The 17,607-nt window shown below is 58.6% G+C and overlaps 1 protein-coding gene across 6 annotated transcripts; it reads right to left on the reverse strand.

The window, feature by feature from the left end:
• Positions 1 to 1,621: 1,621 nt before the first annotated feature.
• ITIH3 (inter-alpha-trypsin inhibitor heavy chain 3) lies at positions 1,622 to 15,075 on the reverse strand. Of its 6 annotated transcripts, none has more exons than XM_044255253.1 (22): positions 14,983 to 15,075; positions 14,334 to 14,354; positions 12,849 to 13,015; positions 12,654 to 12,758; positions 12,216 to 12,378; positions 11,674 to 11,787; positions 10,804 to 10,929; positions 10,397 to 10,513; positions 10,128 to 10,296; positions 9,445 to 9,570; positions 9,019 to 9,200; positions 7,377 to 7,562; positions 7,073 to 7,212; positions 6,210 to 6,364; positions 5,502 to 5,519; positions 4,462 to 4,485; positions 4,144 to 4,179; positions 3,882 to 3,995; positions 3,287 to 3,491; positions 2,432 to 2,604; positions 2,061 to 2,172; positions 1,622 to 1,758 (listed from the first exon to the last, which is right to left on the reverse strand). In XM_044255253.1, exons 1-22 carry the CDS (start codon positions 15,073 to 15,075, stop codon positions 1,629 to 1,631), a joined length of 2,676 nt encoding a protein of 891 aa, XP_044111188.1. In that variant the 3' UTR covers positions 1,622 to 1,628. The 6 variants fall into 6 exon arrangements, with proteins under 6 accessions (XP_044111188.1, XP_044111190.1, XP_044111189.1 ...); XM_044255255.1 differs by lacking the exon at positions 5,502 to 5,519 and adding an exon at positions 5,955 to 5,963; XM_044255254.1 differs by lacking the exon at positions 5,502 to 5,519.
• Positions 15,076 to 17,607: the final 2,532 nt, after the last annotated feature.

Consider the following 17,607-nt stretch of genomic DNA (forward strand, 5'->3'; position numbering starts at 1 on the left):
TCCCCATTTTACACGTGTGAAAACTGACTGGTTTAAAGTTATGTGTTCCTCAGTCCACCTGAGACCAAATGGGTGGCAGGGCCTGGCCGCATATGTATTCTCCTGGACCGGCCTTCCCAGGACCCTCCTCCTGGCCCCCAGGTCCTGGGGAACCCTGTTCTGGCTCAGGCAGTTGAGCCCCTCGAGTGGGAAGTAGGGGACCGTCCTGGTGACTCATCGTCAGATCCCACCCCCACCCCCGCTGGCATTTGTGGCCGTTCCCAACCTAACCCAGCGTCTTCCAGGAGGCTGTAGCCATGCTCTGCTGTCAAGCAAAGCTGCCCGCAGCTTCCTACCCTGGGTGCCCTCAGCACAGTGTGCCCAGAGCCCCTCGGGTAGAGAGAACAGCAAAGCCAAAGGATCCGGGGCAGGAGGGGTTAGGTTTGCAGAACTGGAATCCGTCTGTGTGTCTGGAACCCCAAAAGGGAGAGAACCACCTGGTGTGTGGTGCTGTTGACGCGAGAGAGACCCTAGGTAGGACTTTGGCCTTTGTTCCAAGATCAGTGGGTGGGGGGTGTTATTTAGAGGGTTTTAGGCAGAGACTAACGGTCAGTTCTGCTCTACAAAATCAATCTGTGGAAGAAGGGAGACCCAGGAAGGGGTGTTGCAGTTGTCCTGGTGGGAGAGGGTTGTCCTGACTGAGAGTCCTCAGAGCTCCACCTCTGGGACTCTCTGTCTGACCCTGGCCCCCCCAGGACTTACTGTGGGGGTGGAGAAGGTGGTGACTATGAGTGGTGATTGAAGATCGAAGGGATTCCCAGCCTAGCTGCCAGCGAACGTGGGGCACCCATGCAAAGAGGAACCGGGTTACTGGGGGCTATGCGCCCCCAGATTCTGGCCCAGAATCAGAATGCTGGGTTTATCTGCTGGCTGGCTGCCTGGCTGGATGGTTAGCTAGTGGGTAGGGGTTGGCTGGTGGATGCATGGGGGAGGGGGTGAGTAGCTAGTGGATGCGGGGTGGCTAATGGATGGTGGGGGGCTAGCTGGCTAGTGGATGGGTGAGGGGTGTGGATAGCTAGTGGATGGGGACTAGCTGGTGGATGGTGGGGGTGGCTGGCTAGATAGTGGGAAGATGGAGGGATAAATGACATTTGTCATGAGCTGTTGGCTCTGTCTGCTCCAGAGCACTCTGCTTCCTCATCAAAGAAAGATCTTCCAGCCTGTGGGTCCTGATAGGAGCCACTGAGCCATGACCCCGGACTTTCCTTTTTACCCTCCTGCACTCTGGGAAGCACTCAACACTTCTCGACTTCTCAGAGCCCCTTTGTACTAGAGTCAGTTCTTGGTTTCTTCCTTCCCAAACCGTCAGACATTTGGCTCCCCAAAGTACCGTCCCAACCCATTCCATCTTTCACCGGCATCAGAGGAGTGGCCAAGAGAGTTACTTTTCTAGCCCCCAGCCCCTCCTTGGAGCCACCTCAGGGCCTAATGGTCTGTTTCTGGAGTAGGGCTCACAGAGGCATGCAGAGGCTGGTGGCAGTGTCCTCTTGGGCTTTATTGTCACAGCCCTCCCTCGGGCCCTGCTCTGGGCCGGTTCCCAATGCCAGGCGAGCTGGGCCAGCCATCTCAGCGGGAGCGGGCACGTCTGCTCAGAACAGCTCGGGGATGATGTAGTCGCTGTGGACACCATCGATCAGCCCTTCCCCGTTGTTGTGGACAAACCAGCAGGCGACCTTGGTGCCGACGCTGACATCCTTCCGGTAGTCTTTCTGGGAGCCCCTGGGAAAAAGGAAAGAGACGCTGCGATGCAGTGTGGACCAGACAGCTGCTAGGCTCGTGGACTTCAAGCAGGAAAAGGGTGTGAAGTTGCTCATTCTAAGAGTCTAGAACTCTTTGGACAAGAAGGAAATCAAATGATTCGCTCCTTCTAGGGAGCTGAGTTTGGCCTTTTCCTGATTAGGAGGGGCCTAGAGGGGGGTCAGGATCCTGGACAGAAACGAGGGTAGGCGTGCCCCAGGAGACAAGAGGCTGCCAGACCCACGGGTGTGGGCGGAGAGGGCTCTCCAGAGGAGTCCTGTCACCTGGTGACCGTCAGCCGATGGTACTTCACCACCATGGTGGCGTCTGGCTTTGTGGGGTCAGAGCCTGGGTGGATGTCAGACACTTCAAAGTCAAAGGGATGGAAGAATTGTCCTGGGAACAAAAAGCATTCACACTGTCAGGCCCTGTTTCCGTAGTGTAGTGGTTATCACGTTCGCCTGACCCACTGTCGTGCCCTGCACGCTGTGAGCCCCTGCCAACACCAGAGGGAACATGGCCCCGGCCTTCCGGGGTTGACGCAAAGGCTGACAGGGTATCGGGTGCTGGGTCTGGAGTGACTGGGACAATCTCTCCTGGGGCGTCTCCCCTCTGCCATGTGTCCTGAACAATCTGAAGCTCGAACATTCCATACCCAGCAGCCCGTGCGTCTGTGCCGACATCCGGTGACTGTCCACCACGTAGAAACCCAGAAAGTCCTGGTGGACGGGATGCTTCTTCCACACCTGGTGCAGGATGACCACAAAAGTAACCCCATCTCCGAAGGAGACCACCATGTTCTTCTTCCTGTTGATTGTCACGGACAGCCTAGGAGAGAAGAGGGGTTCAGCAGGTGGGACCGGTGGCGGCCATGACATGAGGCATCTGCGTCCAGGGCATCTCAGGAGGGCCTTTTCCGTACACGGCACCTAAGGGCACACAGGCCCTGGAAACTATCTCAGAGGTGCTGGAGAGCAGGTGCCTCCTGTGTGTTGACTCTGCGCTCTACTAGGAGATGCTTCATCCTTTTTCCCCTATAAGTAGGAACAGGGCTGTCCAGGGAGTCTGGAGACCAGGGATTGAGCCTCAGCTTAGCCACTGGCTTCCTGTGTGACCTGGGGTAGGTTCCGCCCCTCTCAGAGCTTCCCCGGGAGTGACAGTCCTGTCCCGCCCACTAGGCTCGGGTGACTTGAGGAGACAGGCTGAGCAGTCTGAGAAGGTTCCGGTTAACAAGTTCAGCCAGAGAAGGAGAAAATGGGGATTAGTGTGTATTCAGTGTGTAGGTCCAACTAATGCTTACCTCCGCACAGCCCTTCCCTCAAGATCTGTCCTGTGAACTGGCCAGCTACCTTACCTGGCTGAGGTCACGCGGTCACCCTTCCCTGGGCAGGGGCTGAGCTCTGAGGCCACCGGTCTCACCTGTGACCCCCGCGGATCTTCTGGGATCCCTCAAAGGCTCCTCAGGCCCCCGGCCTGAAGTGCTCCTCAGAGACCCAGTGGGAGGCCTTACCCATCCTGTGAGATTGTGACCGTGTCCAGCCAGCTGAAGGTGCTCTGTGCAGCTCCGTTCCATAGGGTGACCTTCTCTGGTGTCACCTCCATCCGAAAGTCCATGTGAGCACTGGCAATGCCCAGTTTGCCAAAGTAAGTCTTTCTGGTCTTGGGGTCAGAGTTGCCTCCCTTATCGCCAATGATCTGCCCGTTAACTGTGAGGCCTGCCGGAGGGACGGGGCAGTGAGGGACCAGCGAGACCTTCTGAGTCCTCCAGCCAGCCTTGCTGAGGGGGAACAGCATGGGGTCCCCAAAGTGAGTCCAGGCCTTCAGAGCCAGCCCTCTCTGGTCTGGACATTCCTGGGTTACGCTGGTGGCTGAGGGCCCATGCTGCAGACTTGACCCGTCTGGACCGGGAGTGGAGTTCAGAGAAAAGCTATCTCCCAGACACGGGCTTCCCCCAAGCACCTCAATCCTGACCATCTCTCCAACACAGTAGGGTCCTTGGTGAGCCTGTGGCTCTGGACAACCCCCTCACGGTGTAAGTTACACATAAAGAGGACGTCTTATGGGCAGAGTGAGGCACTGGCCGCAGCCCCGGTCCCAGCCCCCACCTGTGACAGGATCCTGAATGAGGCGCAGCACCGTGCCCGGGTCTTCGTCGATGTTGAAGCAGATGGCGTCGTCTTTCTGCGGGACCCGGATGATGAAGTGGGGGTCCCCGTCCACTGAAGGCACATCAGAGAAAGGACTGGCTCACCGTTCTAGGAGGACCCTCCCCTCCCATCTTGGCCCCAATGGGTAGACTCCTAACAGGTAGGGGTCGCTGGGCCCTGGGCCCCGGGTCTCACCCCAGGAGGAGCAGGGGGCACTCACCGTAGTAGTAAGGTATCTGAGGAGGCTGGTAGCTGGCTGTGGACGCAGAGGGAGAGAGGCTGAGCTAAATCTGCAGGGCGGGGGGAGGCACCAGGACCCCCAACCAGGGTTTGGTTCAGCCCCTCCCCTTCCTGCTTCCCTTAGGCTCTCAAACCACCCCCATCTCCTCAGGCCCCCAACCATCTGCCTGTTCCAGAGAGCTGACTCACAAAAACTCCAGAAGGGACTATGACACAGGGCCAGTCTCTGGGCAGTGCCCTCTGGGCGGGATGGGGGGTTTGGGAGGGGCAGGGGCAGTGGCCACGGGCCTGTACTCACTCAGGTAAGCCATGGAGCGCGCCACTGAGGAAGGAGACCAAAGGGCAGTCGTGAGCGGGGTCGGAGGGTGCCCTCTCCCCCAGCCCCATGCCTCTGCCTGTCCTAGGGCCACAGGTCTCCAGTGGAGCCCCAACCCTGACAGCTGGAGGCTTGGGATGCGACTCCTAAGGTAGGCTTTAGAAATGGGAGCATGCCCAGGGAACGCCTTTCGAGGACCGTTGGAAATACGGCTGTAATTTCTAGGTTGAGGCAGAATGTGACGTGGCTAAAATGTAAGCCATGAGATCGTCTGCTTCTCTGTCATGAACAATGTTCACAGCAGAAGCCATCCCACACCCCTGAAGTCCCTCTCTCCAGAAGCTCACAGCTGTCTGTTGTCCTTGGTACTGAACCCCTCCCCGCCAATGCACACTCCTGTGTCCATGTCTGCCCCCCAGTGACTGCCTCTGCCAGCCCCGTGCTAATGGCAGAGCAGGCAGCAGGGCCAGAGGCACTGCTCGGAACCGGCAGGTGGGGGCTGCGGGGCCCTGCCCGGTGGGGGAGGGGGGCTTGCTGGGGTCGAGGATGCGACTTGATCACGGGAGAGTGCTGTGAATCCCGGTGAGGGGCCTGGGCTGAAGTCCCAGTTTGGCCACCTGCTGACTAAGTCCTCTAACTAATAGACTTAGGTTCTCCATGCCTCAGTTTCCTCGCTATAAAACGGGAACCACGAGAGGACTCCTTTAGAGGATCGCTGTGGTATCAACAGAATGTCAGTGCCTGACGTGAGAATTGGCTCATTTCTACAGGTCACGGAAAGCTCTCGTGCTGATGGTCCCTCACTAGTTGGGGAAAGCCACCTCCAAACTGCCCATGAGGACCTGCTGAGACTCAGAGAGGGCAGAGCCCAGACCGTGGTGGCCCTTGGGTTGGCAACAGCACTGGGACCTGGGTGCAGGTGTCCTAAGGGCCCTTCCCTGGCCTCGGTGCTTGGAAAGGCTTCCTTGGTTCTCTCTTGTCCCCATCCTGGGATACCCGCCCAGCCGCTGGTAGAAGCTCACCTTCTGTGTCCACAGGCCCTGTGAGGGAGGAAGGGGAGAAATGTGTTAGGATCCACAGACTCCTGGTGTCAACCCCAGTGCTACCGACTTGCTGCCCGTCCACCCCGCCCCAGGCTGTGGGCCTCCCAGCAGACAACTCCTCCCCACCCCCAAGGGCATATCGCCTGGAGCCAGGAGCTCCTGGAGGCCAGAGGCCTGGCCTGGACCTGATCTTTGCCTCCTGTGTCTCCCCTGGGCAAACCCCCATCCCCACACCCAGATACAGGGCACTTAGGTGTCCCCTCTTGGAGTCTGGTTGAACAGGCCTGTCAAGCCTCCAGCACTCAAGGCCTTTTCCTCTCACAATCCCCAGGCATGTGCTCTGGGCCCAACTTTCAAGCTGGAAGTTCTTCCTGTCTAACTGAGCACCTCCATGCTGCAGCCAAAGTCTCTTTCCTTGAAATCACCCTGGGCAAGGTGTCCCTTACTCATATCCTTTTAGAGATGCAGAGGCCTCTCTGTTCAACCCCCACGCCCTGTCCATGCTGATGGCTTCACTCCCTCCACGACACCCTCCCCAAACCTCAGCCAGGTTTCCTTCTATGCCCCCTGGACCTGCCCCTCTGGAGCAAGGCTGGGTCTCGCCAGCCTGGCTTGTTCCTCTTCTAGGCACCCCAGGCCCCGGGTCTGGAAGGCCTGCGAGTTCTGGCCTGTACTCTCCATGCCCACCTTCTCCAGGCTTGTCAGCGATGGCGGTCTGGTCTTCGTTGTCCTCGGGCTTGGTCACCACCATGGAGGTCAGTGGAGTCACAAAGTGGTACTTGAGGGACAGGTCCAGGGCCTGGGCAGTGAGGTTCTCCTTCTCCTCGCCATGGGCATTCTTGCTGTGGGGAGGGACAGGAGTGTCAGCCGGAGAAGAGTTCCCTGCCTGCCCTCCTCTGCTCTGGCTCCCAGAACCAGGCCAACCAAGAGCCCCAGAGGCAGCCCGGGAGTGCCTTTTCCCAGGGTAGAACCCTCGAGTGCTCAGAGAAGACTGGTTCACCAGCTCCTTGGGACAGACGGACAGCCTGTGTCTGAGGCCAGGCCTCAGATTCTCCACTATAGGATAGAAGAGGCGTAACATGGCGTCACAACACTCGCTCATGACCGTGTGCCTGTGCTGAGTGCTCAGCCCGTCCCAGCCCCTGCTCCAGGGACTTTATAGGCCCAATGCCCCCCGGAAGGAAGGCTGACAGGCCCTCTCCTGTGGGCCCAAGCTCCACCTTCTGGGGGCTGAGGGCAAGGTCCCAGCCTTCAGCTGTGTTCAGCCTCCCCATCCTTGTGGGCCCACGCTGGCTGTGGGCGACAGGGTGCTGAGGCCAGATGTCAGGCTGGGTTCTGCCCTGGGGAAACCATCCCGTGAGGCTGGGCCGAGAAGAGGGGAAGGCAGCTGGGACAGCCCGTGGAGGGGCACATCCTGGGGGTGGCTGCGGCTTCTTCCTCTTGGGCTCCCCCAGAGCACAGCCAGCACAGGGGGAAGCACAGGTAGGGCGTGGGGTAGTGTCAGGGGCGCAGGGGTGGGGTCTGGCTACGGGAGGGGTCATTGGCATCACCGCTTCTCCAGCAGCTGCTCAATGGTGAGGTAGGCCCAGAGCCGCTCAATGTAGTTCCCAAAGATGTAGTCCTGCTCCTTCAGAGCCTTTTCCATTTCCTTCATGTCCACCTCCTCTGTGAAGGTCAGATCATTGGTGGCCTGAGGTGGGGGTGAGAGGAGGCCAGAGGCTTGAGGGCTGGAGGCCTGGACTAGGTGGCCCCATTTCGAGGGCTACCACTGCAGGACCGTCAGCCGGGAGGCCAGAGCCCCATCGGTGCTGATCCCCCGTCCACAGCACACATTCTGGCCCTGGCCCAGCTCACCCCATGGCCCTTAACGTCCGCCTTAAAGTTGTTCATGTCCTCGTCCAGCAGGCGCCCAGCCACCACAATCTCAGAGCCGTCGTAGAAGTGGTGGTAAGCATTCTGGGTGAGGTCCTGGATGGCGTTCTCAGGGTACTCCACCTCCACGCCTGTCAGCAGCGGGTTGGCCACCTCCTCGTAGAAACCCTGGAGTCCAGAAGGGGGACCTGGTCATTTCAGGTCAAGGGGTGGGCATGGAGAGGACAGGCTGGACAGGTGCCTCCTGCTGCCTTCCCAGGTGTGGATCCCCCCAGGCTGAGCCCGTTCCGGGTCCTGATCTCCACTTCCTTGTGGCCCTGACTGTGCCCTTCAGTTTGTGGGAGACTTCCCTGACCCCCTCCAGCACACCCCCACCCCTGCAACTAGGAAGATCCTGGGAAGAACAGAAAGAAGCACAGAGTTCTTGGCACATAGAAGGTACTTGAGAAACTTTTGTTGAAAAGAAAGTAAGAAAGAGAAATCAAAGGAGGAGAAGCTGACTAGAGAAGATGACATGGGCGTGAGCACAAGGGTCAAGAGATAAGGCAGAGGCATGAGGGGTTGGTCTACTGCAGAGGTGTAGGCACGGGGGAGGATAGGGTCGGCGGACTTAGCAAATGAAAACACAGGACGCGCCATTGAATTTGAATGTCAGGTAGACAGCAAATTCAGTTTAAGTGGAAGTATGTCTGTCAGGGGATGAGTTGCCTATCCCCAAAGTCCATATGTTAGGATCCTTTCCCGCAGGATCTCAAGATGTGACCTTTTTTGGGATGAGGGGATTAGGGAGGTTACAGAGGTAATCGAGTTAAAATGAGACCGTTGAGGGGCACCTGGGTGGCTCAGTGGGTTGAGGCCTCTGCCTTCGGCTCAGGTCATGATCTCAGGGTCCTGGGATCGAGCCCCACATCAGGCTTTCTGCTCAGCAGGGAGCCTGCTTCCCTTCCTCTCTCTCTGCCTGCCTCTCTGCCTGCTTGTGGTCTCTCTCTGTCAAATAAATAAATAAAATATTTTTTAAATAAATAAAACAAAAGTTTAAAAAAATGCCTTTGAAGCAGGTCCTAGTCAATATATCTGTTGTCCTTCTGAACAGGGAGCAGTTCAGATCCAGAGACGGACACCCATGCAGGGCCAATGATGTGGAGGGACAGGGAGAAGGTGGCCATCCATGAGCCAAGGAGAGACGCCTGGAGCAGACCCTGCCTTAACAGCCCCCGGAGGGGAGCAGCCCTGCTCATACCTGGATCTCGGACTTGTAGCCTCTAGAACAGCGACGCAGTCCATTTCTGTAGTGGGAGCCCCCCAGTGGTACCCCCCAGTGGCACCTTGTAGCAGCTGAGCATGCCAGGCCGCCCTGAGGGCATGCTTACACTACAGAATTTTTCAGTTTATAGGACATTCATATTCGACCCCTTATTTGGTCTGGCCATCCCACTGAGGAAGCAAGTCTGTTCTGTGTAGCCCGAGGACAAAATCAACCACCACTGATGGCTAAGAGGTAGCTAGAGGTCCATTCAGCCCAAGGGGAAACACTTTCTAATAGGTAAATATGTCACTTGGTGGAACAGCTGCCTGAAAAGGTAATGAGCTCCCCGCCTCTGGAGGTGTACAAGACAAGACATACCTGCAACTGCACGTTGGCATCGGAATCCTCATAAATGCGCCGGGCCAGCCCATGGTTCTCCAGAGCCATGCTCTCCAGGAAGTTGTAATTCAGATTGTTGCCAAAGCCCAGGTTATACAAGGGGAACTTGCCCCCAATGGCGTTGCGTACATTCTCTTGGATTTTTTCAGGTCTGCTTTCCCCTGCAGGAGAAAGGGGTGTTCTCACTCCAGCCACAGCCCAGCAGCGAGCTGATTCAGCTCTGTCTGGAGGTATCAGACTCCTGCCCACGCAGAGCTGGTGGGGTCACGGCCACAAGCCCGTGTCGGGGCAGGGGGATGGTCCTCAGCAGGGGGAGACAGGACATCGCCTTTGAAGGGCTCCCAGGCCACTGGGAGAGCCACCCGAGATCTCGCCGCATGCCGGCTCCGGAGCCGCCTGCCTCACCAACGTTGGCGTCCCCATCCGTCAGCATGATGACAATGGAGGTGCTCCTCTCTGGGACTCTGTGCTCCTCCCGGGCCTTGTTCAGCATGCTGATGGCCCTCAGCAGTGCATCGTTGATGTTAGTCACTGGCACACAGACACAGACAGCCCCGTGAGAGAGTGTCCTCGGGGGACCAGGGTGGAGGAGGTTGGGACAGCAGGCCCGCTCTTGGACCCCAGGGTGCTGTTGGCCAATGCATGGTGGTGCTCAGTAGGTATTGACTGAATGACTCACTCTTTCAATGGGGACAAAAGGACCAGCCTCATGGGGCTGCCAGAAAGTAGGTGTGAAAGCAGTTTGGGAAACTGTCAGATGGACTCCCAGACCCGCTCCCTGGGAGGAGAGGGGTGCCGTAGTGACGTCACTTGTCATTTTCCCGAAGACAGCCCAGGATGAAGGCTGTCCACGGCGTCATCTTGCTGGGACTAGCAGGGTGCCAGCATCACGGGTTAGAGAAAGGAAGAGGGGGCTCCCCAAGCTCACAGAGAAGACACCGCACTATCAAGCCTGAGATCACCCCCTCCCCCAAGCTAGGCTCTGCAGGGCTTAGCCCAGCGGAGTCTCCGCCCCAAGGCACGAAGGAGGAGGATGGCTGAGGCCAAGGGGTGCAGCAGGATGTGTCGGCCCTTCCCTCCCATCTTACTTCCTCGATCGTGAATATTCTTCACGAATGTCCTGGCCTCCTCGATGTTCTCAGGAGTGGCTTGAACTAAGTTGTCTTTCCAGGTGGTCACATCCCCACTGAACAGAATGAAGTTCAAGTAGTCCTCCTGCTTCATGTCTTCCAGGATCTTGAGGAGGGCGTCCTTGGTCTGGGAAGGAGAGAGAGCAGCAGACAAGAGGCTGGGAGGGAGCGGCCGGCGGCCAGCTGTCTGTCTGTCCTCCCAGCCGGGCTGGGGCAGGGGCAAATACCTGCTCCATTTTCCGACCGTGCATGGAGCCACTGACGTCGATGACGAAGACCACGCTCTTGGGCACCACCGGCAGGCCTTGAGGTGCAAAGAAGTGCACGAAGTAGCCGTTGACTATCTGGGAAGGGGAGAGACAGGAGGCCACGTGCCCTTAGCGACTCTTGCAAACAGAGCCCAGACATTTACCAGCTCCAGAAAACAACGGTCCTTGCACACATCCACCATGGGGGGCCGCACGAAGGCTCCGGACCATCTGTCATCCCCAGGCCATGCAGAAAACTTGGCCTTGGGCTGAGGACTGCGGATCTGGTCACGAGATGCCACTGCAGCCCCTCCTATGCCAGCCCCACCCCCCCGCCTCGGAGGAACAGAGGACCAGCCAGCCCAGTGGGGCTGCCAAGCAGCTACCTGCACGTTGGCTGGGGACTCCCTGTTCACGTCGTAGGTGATGATAAAATCCCCGTTGATCAGGGAGTCTGTGCAGGTTGGGCACGAACGCTGCTGGTCCATGCTGGGCTTGAAGGACACGCGGCCCTGGGGGAGGCGACAGAGGGCCTTGCTCAGCTTGGCCAGGACCTGTGGACCTTGTGTTTCCCTGGGGAGGGAGACAGAGCCCCCACAGGAGGAGACCAAAGGCGGCGGCTGGGGAGGGGGGTGGCACCTGGGCAGTCCAGCTGCCATCCAAAATGCTTTGGCCTTCCTGAGCACCTCGGTGGGAGATGGGGGGCCCAGGGCGAACTCACTGCCCTGCAGAAACCACCAGCCCTCCCAGCACACGCTCCTCGGGCATTGACCGGGAATTCCTGAATGACTAAGGTTTGCTATTCAGGTGACATTTATTTATCCACTGCCCATGATGAAAAAGGCCCCTGGAATGGCTGAGGTTCTTGGGAACCTGAGGCAACCATCAGCACCAAGAGATTCCCTTTCATCTGTCACCCCTCAGGGCAGTCAGCAGATCTAAATGACGCCTTCTGGCCTCAGTGTCCTTATCTGTAACATAGACAATAAATCGCACCGCCTACTTCCCAAGGTAAAATGAGACTGGGCCTTATGAATGATTCCCCTGTCCCCCATCCTCAAGGCAGCTGGGACCCCAGGTCACAGCAGCACTAGCGCTGGCCTCCTGCACCCTCACCCCCAACCTGGGTAGCCAGGGAGAACTGATGGCGGTGAGTATTCCCCTCTCCCCTTCTCAGCCAAGCCCTGGGATTCACGCTTATCCCTTTAGTGTCAGGGTTCCTGCCCCTTCCATCCCCCCAGGCCTGAGAACACCACCTTTTTCCCTGAGAAGGACTTGGTGAGGGCGCTGCCCAGGAGGTCATTGGTGATGAACGAGGCCTCAGCATCCAGCGAGCTGATGCCCTGGGGCTCGTAGATGTCTGCCTCGATCTGGAACGTGCAAGAGTAGGAGGGGTCACTTGGAGACAGCACAGAGAGAGGCCAGCCTCCATATTTGCCCAGGACAAGGCCAAGCGGATGGAGAGGGTCAGTGAGGGAGCAGGGACAGCCTCCCGATAACTTCTAATGGCTAAGCCTCATGTCTCCCACCAAGAAAAGGACCTCGAAGGCTTGTAGACAGCTCGGTGACCCCAAGTCTCTCGCACCACCTGCCATCTAGTGCCCTGCACTCCAGCACTAAAGTATCTCCTTTGGCTTTCAGCTCGGACGCTCCTCAGCCTTGGTGGGATTGGACCTCTGCGTTCTCGACCCTGCTCCGCGCTCGGTTCCAGCGCCCTTCCCTGCAGTCCACCCCCCACCCCGCACACCTGCACGTTCACCCTTGTCCTTTCAGCACGGTCTGCAGGGTAGTTGATTACCTCAAAGTGCTTGACCAGCTGCTTGGGCTGGACCTTAAGGAACATCTCATATTTGCCCTTGTGCCTCTTCAGCAGCTCCTCGTAGGTGAGCTCGAAGGTGACCTTGCTGCCCGCTGCCACGTTGACGGAGACTGTGAATTTCTCCAGCTTCCTCCCGGAGGCCCTGAATGGGGTGTAAAAACCACCCTGCAGACTGCACCAGCCCACCTGCCTGGGCCCTCGGCTCAAGTCCAGCCCCATGGAGAGACCCTCCCCTCTCTGAGACTTGCTTGTCCCCACTTCCAAGTAGGATAATGTCATAAGCATCACAGGCACATTTTGCTATGATCATGAAAGAGTAAGAGTACCAAGAACCGGGGCCCCTGTTGTCTGCATCTCTGAGAGCCCCTGCAGCCCACACACTCTGTCCAAGGCCGGGGTGCGGGGGCACCCTCTTACTTGACCAAGCCGGCTGTCTTGCCCTGGGACACAGCCTTTTCATACTGCTTCTTGGCGACTTCCTTCTCCTTGACATTCCCGGGGTAGGTAACACCGTCGATGGTCCTACAAGGAAGGAGAATTGGGGGCTCAGGCTGAGCCAGACTCCCCACCCCCACCCCCCAGTCTGGAACCAGCGGCCATGGCGACACCCACAAGGTGAAGTTGGTGATGAAGGCCGTCTTGGGCAGCTCCACGTCAAAGGACACCTCCTTGGCCGTGTCTGCACGGTTGACAGCTCTGGTGGTGACGACATTGTGAGCAAATCGGGAGGTCACCTTGCAGCTGATCTTGGTGCTGTAGACCTCGATGCCATTGACGACCTGCAGGAGGGGACAGTGATCGGCCTCTGGGAAACCTTCAGCCTGGCTGGTCCTCCCAGGCTCCTCCTGCAGAACCCAGAGCCTCTGTCTGGTAAGTGGCCCCTCCAGTTTCCCAGGCACTGTGATAGAAGCCCGGGAGGCCTCCTCCATCCTTGCATTCAATCAGCCACCTTGGTTCTGGAATGTTCTGTCCTTTCTAACACCTCTCTCCCCCTCGGAGACGAGGGGTTCCTTGGCCAGCAGGGGCCTTATCTGATTCAGCCTTTGTCTCTTCTTGTTCCCTGACCCCACAGGCTCCTTAACTCAGTCTGCCTTGGAGCTCAGCACCAAGAAGCCACTCAGGGAAGGGTTTTGCACAATGAGAAGGAACTTCAGGACGGTATTGCATGTGTTGGTGCCAAGAAGAGGAGGAGGGGAGGAATAGGGCAAGGGGGAGGGGGAAGAGGAGTGGGGGAGGGAGAGTCAAGTCTGACCCGGTCCCTGTCCATCTCCCACTTAAAGAGAGGAGGGAAAGGGGGACAGAGAGAGGGAGGGCACTTGCTCTACCTCCTTAATTCTGGATCTGTGTACATGCAGCTAGCTGTAGCCAGGGAGGTCTGATAAAAATCCAAACCTGACCCTGTCTGTCTCCCACTTAAACCCTCTTATGCTCCCCATCACCCTCAAGACAGTCATCCCCATGGCTTCGATGTCCTCCAGGCAGGTCCCATCTCTCTGATCATCTGTGCTCCAGCCACCCCGTGTCTCTGGCCCTGGAGCACCTGTACCAGTTCTTCCCGCCCACCTCCACTTGGAAAGAAAACGCGTTCACATGCACCCCAGCCCTCCTCCTCTCCTTTGGTAATTGCTTGATTCTCTCCCCAGACGGGCACTAATTTCCCATGCCAAGGGGACTGAGTGGGGAGGGACTTCGTGTCCCAACACCTTCTCTCCAGTGGGGCTGATGGACTGAGGGAAAGTCTAGGGAGACATCTGGCTCAAGCAGGATGGGAAGATGCTTCATGAGGCTGTGTGTCCCCTAATGAGGCTGTGTCCCCTGCACACCGGACCTGGTACCATCAAGTGCTGGGTAAGTGTTTACAGGAGGCAGGGCCGACAGAAGAGTGGTCCTGGGCTGTTTCCAGGAGGTCCGTGAGCATGCTTTTGTGGCACTGTTTCCCAGGGGTCTTGAGTCGCATGGGGTCTGCCAGGGCAGGGGGCTGGGAGCTGTCTGCCGACTGGGAGGGATCTTTTATTACGGCCCACCCCTTCTGCTATTGGGCAACCAGCTCCATTCTGCCCCGTCACACCCCACCCCAGGCCCGGTGAAAGTTCTCACCCCTTCCGGGAGGCTCCGTTTCTGCAACAAGAAAGACAAACACAGGAATCAGGCCAAGGCCAAGGCCACTGTGGCCTGTGAGCAGGCTCTGCGTTGAGGCCGGGGTTCAGCAGTCATCTCCCACACACATACCTCTTGAGGGGCCTTTGGACGTAGGACCCTCCCAGAGCCACTTCAGAGCAGGAAGGGCTCTGAGTAGATGGGGAAACTGAGGCCCAGGTAGGGCAGGTCTCCAGGTTTTCCAGGGGGAACAGGGCTGGGAAAACCAAACCAGCTATCTCCCTACCCCACATACCCTGACTCACCCTGCCTTTCCCTGGACCTCGAGGCCCTGAGGCCTCCTCTCCAAGGACCCCCACCACCACTGCACATCCATGAGGCTCAGCTCAGCCCTTCCTGGAGTCCTCTGCGCTTGTCTCAGGTGTGGACCTGCACAGCCCCTCAGTGAGGTGAGCCCTTTCTGCTGCTTGCCCATGTGATAGGTGGGGAAACGGAGACCAAGGGAGATTTAAGAGCCCAGTACCCAGACTTGTCCCTTACGGCTCACTGCCTAGCCTCCTGCCTCCTCCACTCCCTGCATAGAGGACGGTCCATCCTGTTGCTTCTGCCCATGTGACGGGCTCAGATGGCAAAGATGGGACAGACTTACCCCCAGGGGCCGGGAGGGGATTCTTGGGAAGCCAGAGGCCGCCAGGCCAGAGAGCAGGGCCAAGATGAGGCAGGGCCTCCACGCAGATGCCATCGCTGAGCGTGCAGGCCTGGCCTGCGCTCCTTATATGGTGAGCCTGGTGTTTTCCGAGTGGGGTCAGTGACCTGCAGTGTCAAGCGGGAAGAGCGGGAGGTGGGGGGCTCCCCGGGGAACTGGGGCGTGGGTGGAGTAACAGGCCTTGGATCCGCCTGTGCCAAGGGGGCCCACAGGGATTGTCAACAGTCAACAGCGTTGGGACACAGAGGCTCCGGGGGGGAAAAGCAGACCGCTGCACGTTGGGTCATGGGCCTGGGGCTCCCTGGGTGTGGGCTCACAGGGCGTGGAGTCACACTGAAAGCCAATGGCGTCTCAGCACTGTTGCCTGTTACCTGCACCGCTGACATGGCCTCAGGGCTGGCCTCCTGGAAAGAAGCCCTCAGCCTTCTCCAGGCGGCCAGGGCGCAAAACCAGGCGCATAGCCTCGAGGCTCCCTCCGACCTTCGTGGCCACACCCCTTGTTCATTACACTTCCCGTGTAATGAAGGGGACAGGACAAAGCCCACGTCCTGGGCTCCAGCCCTCCCTGTGATCTGGCTCCAGCCTGCTTTTCCGAACGCATTCTTCCCCCACTGGTGCGCCTGCCCCTTCTCAGCACCTCACACCTCCCTTCCTGCCAGCTCTGTGTCCTGCCTCCAGAAGCCTTCATGCTTTCCAGCTGAAAGGTCATCTAGCTGACCCTAGATGGCCCTGCTTCAGGCTCCCGGTCCCCAAGGACCTGCTCCATCACTACCTTTCATGGAGGCTTGCATGTTTGGATCTGATCGTCCCCCTGGACTCCGGGCTCCCGGAGGGCCGGGCCATGTCACACATTCATCCCTGTGTTCCAAGGGCCTGGCCAGGGACTCAGTGGCCCTCACCTCCTGGAGAGTCCTTCCCCGAAGAGTCTCCAGGGAGGCTGGAGCTCTGGCTTCCGGGACAATGGGAGCTTCAGAGGCAGAGCCCAGGCCTCTCCTGGACTACCCCAGGGCCCTGCCTGCCCCCAGACCTTCCAGAGTGGTGGCCATGGACTGGACATACACAGGCTCTTCTGAGAAAAGTGGCCCAGGGACCCTCCCATGGGGCGGCCGCTGAATGGTGTTGAGGAGGCTGCCTGAGCTACGTGATGGTGTCCTGTGGGCTTGGCCAAAAGCTCCGCACCCAACTGTGACTTGTACAGAGAGAGTTGACTGCTGGGAGCAGAGAGAGCGCGAGAAGGCGGAAAGACGACTCCATGAGGGAGCAGAAGCCACGAGGAAGAAGGGGACCCGTGGTTGGCAGTGACAGGAGCCACAGAAGCAATGACAGAGAGTTGCTGACTCGACAGGAGGATGTGGGACCAAATGGAGCAACACAGAGGGGCCACCACCCATGTGGCAGGCCAGCTGGGGTGCTCGGGTTCCCCGGGCCTCCAGAATCCTTACACGGCCCCGCGGCCAGATGGAGCCCCACTCAGGGCCTGATGGGTACCCACGCCCCACTGCTGACCCCCCGGGAGCACAGAGACGTTTCCTCTCAGAGCTGTGCCACCCAGCCCTGCAGCCCGGCCACCAGGTTCCTGGCTCCCACGACAGCTTGTTCATGTGGCCCTTTTGAGTACCCCCATGGTCGCCGACCACGGGGTGACGGGGGACTGTGGCACAACAGTTGTCCGACCAGCATTGTCCATGGTTGCTTGGGGCCCTGCGGTCACCTACAGAGCTTCCCCAGCCCTCGGAGGACTTCCGAGGCAGCTCAGTAGGCACTGGAGGGGACAGCTGGGCACTTGGAGAGACCCAGAGTCACACGCAGAGTTGAGAATTAGATGGAGTCCAAGAGCTCTTCGGGCTCACTGCTTTTCCACTCTTCAGGAAGGCTTTCTTTGGGCCGGTGACCAGCCGTCTGGCTGCTTCTCCCTTGAGAAGCCCTGGAGGCTCTTGAAGGCACTTGGTCTCTGAAACACCATTGGCCACCCCCTGCCCACCCCCAAGGGCTCTGTGTTCCCTGGACTTGGGGCAGCTCTGGAGCTCAGCATTTGTGTGATTGATGTGGGGCCTTGTGGACCTCCATTGCCGTGGGAACTGGATGGAAAGCCAGCAGAGGAAAAGTAAATACCTTCGGAAAGGAGAGACCCACCAACCTCCACCCGAGGGCCAGCGGCTCCCCAAGGTACAGACAGCTTCATCTCCCTGCATCCTGTGTCACTGCACTTTAACAGGGCCCCGAGGGGGAGCCCAGGGAAGGAGCCCCACAGGGATCATTCCAGGCCTCAGCATGAGGAGCCAGTGGGCCACGGTTGCTAGCTCCCTGAAATCAGCGCTTCTAGGGGGTGGTCGTCTCTGCATTTGGGAAATATCCCGGCTCCCCCAGCTGGAATTGCAAACCCACAGCTGGAAATGGGGCTGAGGGGGAAGGCCTGCGGAGACCCCCTGCCCACCGGCTGTAGCGTCCAGCTCCCAGCAGGGCTTCTCCGGGACTCCAGATCCCCATCGATCTCATATGCTCCTTTCATATGCTCATTTTAAGTGATGCTTTGGAATATATAGAACCAAATCCCAGCAGGCCGGGATC

This window comes from Neovison vison, chromosome 6, assembly GCF_020171115.1.
Source record: "Neovison vison isolate M4711 chromosome 6, ASM_NN_V1, whole genome shotgun sequence".
Lineage (NCBI taxonomy): Eukaryota > Metazoa > Chordata > Mammalia > Carnivora > Mustelidae > Neogale > Neogale vison.